Here is a 12143-nt window from a genome sequence, read left to right on the forward strand (position 1 = left end):
TTTTTGGCTGCTGAGCGTAATTATGATGTGGGCAACCGAGAGTTGCTGGCCATGAAGTGGGCATTCGAGGAATGGCGTCATTGGCTTGAAGGAGCTAAGCATCGCGTGGTAGTATTGACTGATCATAAGAACCTTACTTATCTCGAGTCTGCCAAGCGCTTGAATCCTAGACAGGCCCGTTGGTCGTTATTTTTTGCCCGCTTCGATTTTGTGATTTCGTACCTTCCGGGCTCTAAAAATGTGAAGGCGGATGCTCTGTCTAGGAGTTTTGTGCCCGACTCTCCGGGTTCATCTGAGCCGGCGAGTATCCTCAAGGAAGGAGTCATTGTGTCTGCCATCTCCCCTGATTTGCGGCGAGTGTTGCAAAAATTTCAGGCGAATAAACCTGATCGTTGTCCGGCGGAGAAACTGTTCGTCCCTGATAGGTGGACTAATAAAGTTATCTCTGAACTTCATTGTTCGGTGTTGGCTGGTCATCCTGAAATCTTTGGTACCAGAGAGTTAGTGGCTAGATCCTTCTGGTGGCCATCTCTGTCACGGGATGTACGTACTTTTGTGCAGTCCTGTGGGATTTGTGCTAGGGCTAAGCCCTGCTGTTCACGTGCCAGTGGGTTGCTTTTGCCCTTGCCGGTCCCAAAAAGGCCTTGGACACATATTTCGATGGATTTCATTTCTGACCTTCCCATTTCTCAAAAGATGTCAGTCATTTGGGTGGTCTGTGATCGCTTTTCTAAAATGGTCCATCTGGTGCCCTTGGTTAAATTGCCTTCCTCTTCTGATTTGGTGCCTTTGTTCTTCCAGCATGTGGTTCGTTTGCATGGCATTCCTGAGAATATTGTTTCTGACAGAGGTTCCCAGTTTGTTTCAAGGTTTTGGCGAGCCTTTTGTGGTAGGATGGGCATTGACCTATCTTTTTCCTCGGCTTTCCATCCTCAGACTAATGGCCAGACCGAACGAACCAATCAGACCTTGGAAACATATCTGAGATGTTTTGTTTCTGCAGACCAGGATGATTGGGTGTCCTTTTTGCCGTTGGCTGAGTTCGCCCTTAATAATCGGGCCAGCTCGGCTACCTTGGTCTCTCCATTTTTCTGCAATTCTGGGTTCCATCCTCGTTTCTCTTCAGGACAGGTTGAGTCTTCGGACTGTCCTGGTGTGGATTCTGTGGTGGACAGGTTGCAGCAGATCTGGACTCAGGTAGTGGACAATTTGACCTTGTCCCAGGAGAAGGCTCAACTTTTCGCTAATCGCAGACGCCGTGTGGGTCCCCGACTTCGTGTTGGGGATCTGGTTTGGTTATCTTCTCATCATATTCCTATGAAGGTTTCCTCTCCTAAATTTAAACCTCGTTTTATTGGTCCGTATAGGATTTCTGAGATTCTCAATCCTGTGTCTTTTCGTCTGGCCCTCCCAGACTCCTTTTCCATACATAATGTATTCCATAGGTCGTTGTTGCGGAGATACGTGGCACCTATGGTTCCATCTGTTGAGCCTCCTGCCCCGGTTTTGGTGGAGGGGGAATTGGAGTATATTGTGGAGAAAATTTTGGATTCTCGTGTTTCTAGACGGAAACTCCAGTATCTGGTTAAATGGAAGGGTTATGCTCAGGAAGATAATTCCTGGGTTTTTGCCTCTGATGTCCATGCTCCAGATCTTGTTCGTGCCTTTCATGTGGCTCATCCTGGTCGGCCTGGGGGCTCTGGTGAGGGTTCGGTGACCCCTCCTCAAGGGGGGGGTACTGTTGTGAATTCTGTGGCTGAATTCACTCCTGTGGTCACAAGTGGTACTGCAGCTTCTGAGCTTCCTCCCTCAGGTGTTCTGGTGAGCTCGTTGGCTGCTTTGTTATTTAACTCCGCCTGATTCTGTCTTCCTTGCTCCTTGTCAATGTTCCAGTGTTGGATCTGAGCTTCTGGATCTTTCCTGTGGCCTGCTGCTCTGCTTAGATAAGTGCTTCTTTGCTTTTGTTGTTACTTTTTCTGTCCAGCTTGTCAATTCGTTTTGCTGGAAGCTCTGAGACGCAAAGGGTGTACCGCCGTGCCGTTAGTTCGGCACGGTGGGTCTTTTTGCCCCCTTTGCGTGGTTTTTTGCTTTAGGGTTTTTTGTAGACTGCAAAGTTCTCTTTGCTATCCTCGCTCTATCTAGAATATCGGGCCTCACTTTGCTGAATCTATTTCATCCCTACGTTTGTCTTTTCATCTTGCTAACAGTCATTATATGTGGGGGGCTGCCTTTTCCTTTGGGGTATTTCTCTGAGGCAAGTCAGGCTTGTTTTTCTATCTTCAGGCTAGTCAGCTCCTCAGGCTGTGCCGAGTTGCATAGGTAGTGTTAGGCGCAATCCACAGCTGCCTTTAGTTGTGTTTAGGATAGGTTCAGGTATTGCGGTCTACAGAGATTCCACGTCTCAGAGCTCGTTCTATTGTTTTTGGGTTATTGTCAGATCACTGTATGTGCTCTGATTGCTGGCACACTGTGTCACTGGATTGCCTACATAACAGAGCACCTTTTATTTGCGCCACTTCATTAAACACTGTGTGCCTATTTAGATGAATGAGTTAAATAAAATGAAAATTAAGAATTGTGACCTAAATGTCTGACAAATAAAGAGATTGGCCACAACTTATTTTTTTTCCATTTATTATTGATGACCCATCTTTAAGATAGGCAAGCAATATCTGATCAGTGGGTGTGCAATACCCTTACCCTTAAAGTTTCATAAGTTTTCCTTCAACCTTAAAAAACTAAGTCCATCAAGTTCAACCTACAGCCTAACATGTTGATCCAGAGGAAGGTAATAACCCCATGAGGCAGACACCAATTGCTCCATATTGGGGGAAAAATTAATTCCAATTTCTTCCCGACTCCACATACGGCAATCAGACTATTTCCCTGGATCAACGACCGATCACAGAATCTAATGCACATAATTTGTAATATTATATTTTTCAAGAAAGGCATTTAGAACCTTCTTGAATTTTAGCAGTTAATCAACCATTACGGCATCATGTGGCAGAGCCTTCCAAGTCTCACTACTTTTACAGTAAAGACTCTGCGACTGTGATTATGATTAAACCTTTTTCCTCTTGACGTAGAGGATGCCCCCTTGTCCCAGTCGCAGCCCTAAGTGTAAAAAGATCATTAAAAAGATCTCTGTACTGTCCCCTCATATTTGTACATTGTAATAACATCGCTCCTAAGCCTTTGTTTTTCCAAACTGAATAACTACAAGTCTGATAACCTGTTTTGGTTCTAGAGCCCAACCATTCCCTTAATAACTTTGGTTGCTGTTCTCTGCACCCGCTCAAGTTCTGCTATGTCCTTCTTCTACACAGGAGATGTGACTGCACTACGGACTTGTATAGATACAACCTATGTTCTCTACATGAGCATCTCTGCCTCTTTTAATGCATCTCATTATTTTTCTCTTTTTAAATCATAATGATAACCCAAAACATCCAAATGACCCTAGTCAAAAGTTCACATACCCTGATGATTTTGGCCTGATAACCTGCACAGAAGTTGATACAAATGGGTTTGAATGGCTACTAAAAGTAACATCCTCAGCTGTGACCTTTTGCTTGTAATCAGTGCATGTGCATAAAAGCTGAGTGAGTTTCTGTGATCCTGACAGACTCTTGCATCTTTCATCCAGCCACTGGTACAAATCTGGATTGTGAGTCATGGGGAAAGCAAAATAATTTTCAACGGATCTACAGGAAAAGGTAAGTGGACTGTATAAAACAGGAAAGGGACACAAAAAGATATCCAAGGAATTGATAGTGCCAGTAGGCAGCGGTCAAACTGTGATTAAGAAATGGAAAATCAGGGGCTCTATAAAAACAAAACCACGGTCAGGAAGACGAACAAAAATGTCGCCAACAACTGCCAGGAAAATTGTTCGGGATGCAAAGAAAAACCCACAAATAACATCAGCTAAAATACTGAACTCTCTGAAAACTAGCGGTGTGGCTGTATCAAGATAACAATGAGGAGGCACTTGAAGAAAAATGGGCTGCATGGTCGAATCGCCAGAAGAAAGCCATTACTGCGCAAATGCCACAAAGTATCTCACCTACAATACACCAAACAGCACAGAGACAAGCCTCAAAACTTCTGGAACAAGGTAATTTGGAGTGATGAGACCAAAATTGAACTTTTTGGGCACAACCATAAACATTACATTTGGAGAGAAGTCAACAAGGTCTATGATGAAAGGAACACCATTCCTACTGTAAAGCATGGAGGTGGATTGCTGATGTTTTGGGGATGTGTGAGTTACAAAGGCACAGGAAACTTGGTCAAAGTAGAAGGAAAGATGAATGCAGCACATTATGAGCAAATACTGGAGGCAAATTTGCAATAATCAGCCCGGAAGCAGCGCATGGGACGTACTTGGACGTTCCAACATGACGACGATCAAAAACACAAGGCCAAGTTGACCTGTCATTGGCTACAGCAGAACAAAGTGAAGGTTCTGGAGTGGCCATCTCAGTCTCCTGACCTCAATATCATTGAGCCACTCTGGGGAGATCTCAAGCGCGCAGTTCATGCTAGGCAACTCAGGCCCAGGAATTTACAGGAACTGGAGGCTTTTTGCCAAGAAGAGTGGGCAACTTTACCATCTGAGAAAATAAAGAACCTCGTCCACAAATACCACAAAAGACTTCAAGATGTAATTGATGATAGAGGGGGCAATGCATGGGGTATGTGAACTTTTGATGAGTGTCATTTGGATATTTTGGGTTGTCATTATGACTTAAAAAGAGAAAACACACTAGTTTGACAATAAATGGCTTCACCCAACCACTAACCATGAGTGGAGAAAAAGTTTTGGTGTTATCATAGTCTCTGAAAAAACACAAAGAAAACAAATTCTGCCAGGGTGGGTAAACTTTTGAGCACAACTGTACCAACATTTTGTGTGGCATCATATGAAATGCCTTTGAAAAGTACATACAGTCAACATCCACTTCGTTTCCCTGGTCTAGTATGGAACTTACCTCATCATAGAAGCTTGATCAGCTGTTAGCAGTGTCAGTTGGAAGCTGTCAGATGCTGCTGAAATACAGAAGTTCCATCACTTCTATAGTGGCTGCCGCTGGGTATTGCAGATCCACCCTTATTCAAGTGAATAACAGGTGTATCTGCAGTACTTGGACGTGGCCACTATAATTTTGATGGAGCTTCTGTGCTCCGGCAGCATCCGAAAAGCACCGGTTACAGCGGATTAGCAGGGGGTGACACAAAAAAAAATCACAGCACGCCCAATTTGCATCTGTAAATTGGATTGAACTTGGCCATACAAGTCAATGAGTCAGTGGAAAAAAAATCGGACCACGCTCGGATGACATCTGTGTGCTGTTCAATTTTCACATATAGACAGAATGGAGAAATTTATCTGAGAAAATCTATCTGGTGAACATCATGGTATGATGAAGTTATTGTATCCGTATATATGTAGAATTGTATGTGTTCTGCTGTATGGTGGTCAGCACTGCACCATATTAACGTACATGCTTTCTCCCTCCCAGAATCAAAGTTTCAATCAAGGAGAGATCTTTAAAACACAGTACCCAAAGGATCCTGCCTTGTATGAAATTGGAGGAATAGAGGTGAAATAGAAAAATATTTAGACTTGAGAGTCCTCAGTGGTTGATACCTTTTAATGGCTAACTAAAAAAAATGGTAACAAATTGCAAGCTATCTACTGGCTAACAGGTACAAAGATTTATATTTCTCCTGTAGAGGTGTAATAGATGCACAAAAGCCCATGGGTGCTATATTATAACTTCTTACAACACAGAGCTTGTAAGGAGCTGTAATACATGACCCTTTGTATCACATAACATGCTAAATACAGCAGAGAAACCCAGGACAAATGGGCGTACCTTGTTAAGGTCTCTGGAATCATTTTTACGACTCAAACTTAGTGTTTCTGTATCGCTCAGTTTAGTGTCAGTAGTGCTTAGGAGGCTCCCTACAGCCTTTGTCCTCTGTGAGCTTTGTCTCCTTGGTTGCCTGTTCAGTATAAAAATAGATAATTAAAAGAAAATTCAATATAAAAGGGGAAAAACACATATGCAAGAACAGGACGGATTTTTTTTTCCACACATTGAACAGTAACTACCGTTATTATCATTACTAAAACAGGTTATGGCGAATTTAGTCTAGTATTCCCAAATATCCACTCGTTTCAAGATGCTGACAATCACCCCACTTGCTCACCAAGTAATCGAATGGTTTATACCGGACCCAAAAATAATCATAATTTTCGGTAGCACATTACTGTGTAAACAAGGGATGTGCTGCCAATAACATGATCAGGCATGGGGACACTTTGAATGTATTAGCAATCTTCCGGTCACTATCATAAGGAGCATTGATGGGACGGCACTTCTAATTGCACCATACCGTAGATACTTGCAGACTTTCAGAATGTCTTGCATAGTAAATGCTGGAGATTTTATAGTTCCATATGGGAAGTAGGTTTCCTTACAAACTTGTAAGGGACCCTACCTGAGATACATCTGTGCTTTATTTCCCACTTTTGGACAATTACCTTCTCCTTCCTACCACAGTGTAATACACAACACAAAGGAATAAGTAAAAACACAAACTTTTACGCCATGGCCTTGTTCATTGCAGAACAACTCATTCAAGTAAACCCTTATATCCAATACTATGTATTAACCTACAGTATTAGGAGGTTTCCTCTGAATCTTGCATTTCTACTGTTATGGTTAAACAATGGCAGATAAACCCCATAGAAGTTGAATATATACCGTAGAGCTACCAGAATATCTTAAAACCGGTAAACATGCAAATCTCATGCATATGTTACCCTGGTGGGATTGTTAACCCCGGCCTACAGAGCTGAAAGACTGCAGATATGAACTTCTGAAACTTTGGGGTGCTGATTAGGTACTAAGAGTCAAAAAGATGGCAAAAACACAACAACAGAGTCATAGAAACTGTTTACGGTATATACTGGAACTGCCTCTTAAAGATTTGGCAAAAGCAACTAAACGTATAGGAAATTAAATGACATCTGCATCTCAAGACTGAGATTTTGTCAGTCAACAGAAATCATCAGTGCGAGAATTCACTGAAGATAAAGGTGGGGTGTATGCTGAGGATTTCTTCAGCTCTGCTCTTGAAATTGAGGAAAATAGAAAAAAATGAAGACTGGCTCAGCAGGACTGGATTTTCCTTTTCTTTATATTTTTCAAAAGAAAATATAGGGCATACAAATGAAAAATTTACATGGTCGACATGACCCAGTTGACTCGTTTCGACTGCACTAAGCAGTCTTACTCAATATTACTTTATGGCCACGTTCAGATGAAAAGAATATTGTCCATTGTCCTGCTCGTGTGTATACAGCGGACTGCACACTATACAAGTAAGAAAATGTTCTAGTACACACAGAGCCAAAAAATAATTAATTAAAAAAAAAAATTCCAGCGTCCACTAATCTTCCAGTTTGTCAATGAAAGTCCTTCTATCAATGGCATGAAATTTGCAAGCCGTCTGCAATGGGGACGAGGGCATTGAGCAGCACATGCACTCTATCATATCTGCAGGCGTGACTGGCCTGTGTATTGCCATGTTTGTCTGAACACTGCCCAAGGGACAAAATAAAATGTCATGACTTTTTCCACAGGTAAATCCCTTTGCATTACAGTGGCTTTACAGTCTTATTATACATATGAAAAAATACGAAGCACATCTTACAAATGATATATTGCATCTTTATTTCATATCTTGTGTGTCAGCATATTCATGCTTCAGCTAGAGTATTAGTCACTGTGTGTCATCCGGTATATTCGCGTGCAGACGGCGGTCGTACCTGTGTACAGCTCTCTGCTGGTTGAATATGGATAATAATTCAGCAGCTTCTTTAGATAAAGATTTACATTCATTCCTCAACTCCATGCTCTCCTTCCATAGAAGCTCTGCTCCAGCTATCAAGGAAAAGCAAAAATATAAAAACCACAGAAAAACATATGGATAAATCACCCTCATCACATTTATGCTATATGTTTAAAGTACTAGGTTGCACAGCAGAAGTATAGTTAAACTGGAACCTACCTACTTTCTGCACCACACCTCATTATTGAGCTAATTTATCAATAATGTTGCTGCAAGTGACTTTGGCATTTAATTGATACATAACTACTACTGATTCTACTACTTGTTTACTGTTAACGATATCTATAACCCTGTATGTAACCCCTTTTCTCATGTACAGCACCATGGAATTAATAGTGCTATATAAATAAATACTAATAATAATGATTCCATACAGTCCCCCCCAAAAAATAATGAAAAAAGAAAATAACATACAATTTTTTACTATTTAATGTATTTATTTTTTTTTATTTTGGGGGGTCTACGACCTTGCTTTTTTGCATATTTTCTATCTGCATGTGGAAGCCCATTGAAGAGAGGGTCACACATGCTTTATGAAGTCTACTAAGTTTATCACTCTCTGTTATTTTCTATGAACAATACTGCTGTATGTGATCAAATTTAGTGCATCACATATCTATTCCCTTATGTGAGGGCCCACTTAAGAGCGGGTCACATGTGCGTGATTTAGTTCACTACTTTCTTACTGTATCCATATTGGACAATATCGCTTATGTGACCTTACTTGACTTCCTACTGTGTGCCCTAGTACTCAATACAGTTGTCTGGAACCCAGTAAATATATTCTTGGTCCATCTAGAACAATCTTTATAACTATATTAGAGGGATTAATATATCTAAGAACATACCTAGGAAGTGAGCACAGTGATCTACATGTATTCAATAATGGGCACGTACACAGTTATTACCAAAAGGAAAAATAGTGTCAGGTTTCAGAAAAATTTGTATTGCACTTAACCCCTTTACCCCCAAGGGTGGTTTGCACGTTAATGACCGGGCCAATTTTTACAATTCTGACCACTGTCCCTTTATGAGGTTATAACTCTGGAACGCTTCAACGGATCACAGTGATTTTGACATTGTTTTCTCGTGACATATTGTACTTCATGTTACTGGTAAAATATCTTTGATATTACCTGCGTCTATTTGGGAAAAAAACGGAAATTTGGCGAAAATTTTGCAATTTTAAAACTTTGAAGTTTATTAACTTTTCAGGTGTTTCACATGAATTTTTGTAATGTTTAAAAAAAAATTCAATTTAGCTCCAATTTATTTTATTTTACCAAGGGTAACAGGAGAAATTGGACCCCAAAAGTTGTTGTGCAATTTGTTCTGAGTACACCGATACCCCATATGTGGGGGTAAACCACTGTTTGGGCGCATGACAGAGCACGGAAGGGAAGGAGCGCTATTTGACTTTCCAATGCAAAATTGACTGGAACTGAGATGGGACGCCATGTTGCGTTTGGAGAGCCCCTGATGTGCCTAAACATTGAAACCTCCCACAAGTGACAACATTTTGGAAAGTAGACCCCCAAAGGAACTTATCTAGATGTGTGGTGAGTAGGGTTGAGCGACCTTGACTTTTTTATGGTCGAGCCGGGTTTCGCGAAACCCGACTATCTCAAAAGTCGAGTGAAATCGGCTGATTTTGGCGAAAAGTCGAGGATCGACCGAAACACGAAACCCAATGCAAAGGGATTTTTTTTTTTTTTCCTCTCTCTCTCTCTCTCTCTCCCTCTCCCCCTCTCCCCTCCGTCCGTCCCTGAACTGAAAAGCTGGTGTTACACAGTGCAAATCGCTACAGCGCACAAGCGACAACATGGCGATAGGCGTCCACGCCCCTAAGACCTATGTCATCACTCTGCCCACGCCCCTTCATTGGCTGAAAAAAATGGCGCCAAGCGCGTCATGCGAAACGCGACTTTGGCGCGAAAGTCGCGTACCGCATGGCCGACCCCACACAGGGATCGGGTCGGGTTTCATGAAACCCGACTTTGCCAAAAGTCGGCGACTTTTGAAAATGAACGATCCGTTTCGCTCAACCCTAGTGGTGAGCACTTTAACCCACCAAGTGCTTCACAGAAGTTTATAATGTAGAGCCGTAAAAATAAAAAATCATATTTTTTTTAAAAGAATGATCTTTTCACCCCCAATTTTTTATTTTCCCAAGAGTAAGGCCGGCGTCACACTAGCGAGTTTTACGGATGTATGAGAGACGCAGAAAATACGCATTGCACATGGACCAATGATTTTCTATGGGGCAGCTCCTATCTGCTGTATTTTACGCATCCGTATTGTACGGTCTTCTACGGCTGTAGAAAATCGCAGCATGCTGCGTTTGTCAGCGTATTGCGCAAAAAATCCGCCAATGAAAGTCAATGGGGGCGAGAAAAAAACCGATTACACACGGACCAACAGTGTGACTTGCGAGAAAAACGCAGCGGTGTTCTATAGAAAATCCGGTAATTCAGTGCAGTGTACAGTAAAATCACACTGACAGGTTAGAATAGAATAGCTATAATAAATGTCTAAGTATAGGGATATATATATATATATATATATATATATATATATATATATATATATGTCGGTGAGACACATATACATATACATATATATATATATATATATATATATATATATATATATATATATATATATATATGTATGTATTTATATTTCATACAGAGCTAGATAGCAGAAAAGCCGGTAATTCAATTGCCGGTTTTTGCTATCTCGTTCCCAAACCCGACAGGATATGAGACATGGTTTACATACAGTAAACCATTTCATATCCCTTTTTTTTTGCATATTCCTCACTACTAATGTTAGTAGTGTGTATGTGCAAAATTTGGGGACTCTAGCTGTTAAAATAAAGGGTTAAATCGCAGGAAAAACTGGAGTGGGCTCCCGCGCAATTTTCTCCGCCAGAGTGGTAAAGCCAGTGACTGAGGGCAGATATTAATAGCCTGGAGAGGGTCCATGGTTATTGGCCACACCAGGCTAAAAACATTTGCCCCCAGCCACCCCAGAAAATGCACATCTAGAAGATGCGCCTATTCTAGCACTTGGCCTCTCTCTTCCCACTCCCATGTAGCAGTGGGATATGGGGTAATAAGGGGTTAATGTCACCTTGCTATTGTAAGGTGACATTAAGTCAGGTTAATAATGGAGAGGCGTCAATATGACACCTATCCCTTATTAATCCAATAGTAGTAAATGGTTAATAAAACACACACACATTAGGAATATTGAAATAAAGACACAGGGTGTTGTAATAGATTATTATACTCTCAATCCAATTGAAGACCCTTGTCACCTGAAACAAAGTTAAAATAAAAAATCTACCTAGACTTGCGGTGCTGCACCCCCTGCTGGCATAACCTCAGATGAACTCGAGCGTGGGAATTTTTCTGAATATTTTCTCACGCCCCTAACCCTAATCCCAACCTTAACCCTAACCACACCCCTAACATACCCCTAACCCTAATCCCAACCACATCCCTAACCCCAACATACCCCTAACCTTAATCCCAACCCTAACCACACCCCTAACTCCAACACACCCCTAACCCTAATCCCAACCATAACCCTAACCACACCCCTAACCTTGACACACCCCTAACCCTAATCCCAACCGTAAATGTAATCCAAACCCTAACCTTAGCCCCAACCCTAACTTTAGCCCAACCCTAACTGTAGCCCTAACCCTAACTTTAGCCCTAACCCTAACTGTAGCCCTAACTCAAACTTTAGCTCCAACTCTAACCCTAACTTAGCCCCAACCCTAACCCTAATGGGAAAATAGAAATAAATACATTTTTTAAATTTTATTATTGTTCCATAACTAAAGGGGGTGATGAAGGGGGGTTTGATTTACTTTTATAGCGGGTTTTTATAGCGGATTTTATGATTGGCAGCTGTCACACACTAAAAGACACTTATTATTGCAAAAAATAGTTTTTGCGTCTCCACATTTTAAGAGCTATCATTTTTCCATATTTTGGTCCACAGAGTCATATGAGGTCTTGTTTTTGTGGGACGAGTTGACATTTTTTTTATTGGTACCATTTTCGGGGACCTGACATTTTTTAATCGTTTTTTACTCCGATTTTTATGAGGCAGAATGAACAAAAACCAGCAATTTGTGAATTTCTTTTGGGGGGGTGTTTATACCGTTCCACGTTTGATAAAATTGATAAAGCAGTTTT

At 41.3% G+C, this 12143-nt stretch overlaps 1 protein-coding gene across 4 annotated transcripts in view; it reads right to left on the reverse strand.

Moving 5' to 3' along the window:
* The window catches only part of LOC138662585 (golgin subfamily A member 4-like), a 268158-nt gene that overhangs the window by 94245 nt on the left and 161770 nt on the right, over positions 1-12143 (reverse strand). For all 4 annotated transcript variants that reach the window (XR_011318036.1, XM_069748392.1, XM_069748393.1 and 1 more), the window contains 2 exons: positions 7847-7961; positions 5886-6015 (listed from right to left, as the gene is read on the reverse strand). Coding sequence is in view for 3 of the 4 variants with exons in the window: in XM_069748392.1 (XP_069604493.1) it covers positions 5886-6015; positions 7847-7961 (245 nt within the window). In the remaining variant the exon portion in view is untranslated. The remainder of the gene's footprint in view (positions 1-5885; positions 6016-7846; positions 7962-12143) is intronic.

Source organism: Ranitomeya imitator, chromosome 2, assembly GCF_032444005.1.
Source record: "Ranitomeya imitator isolate aRanImi1 chromosome 2, aRanImi1.pri, whole genome shotgun sequence".
Taxonomy (NCBI): domain Eukaryota; kingdom Metazoa; phylum Chordata; class Amphibia; order Anura; family Dendrobatidae; genus Ranitomeya; species Ranitomeya imitator.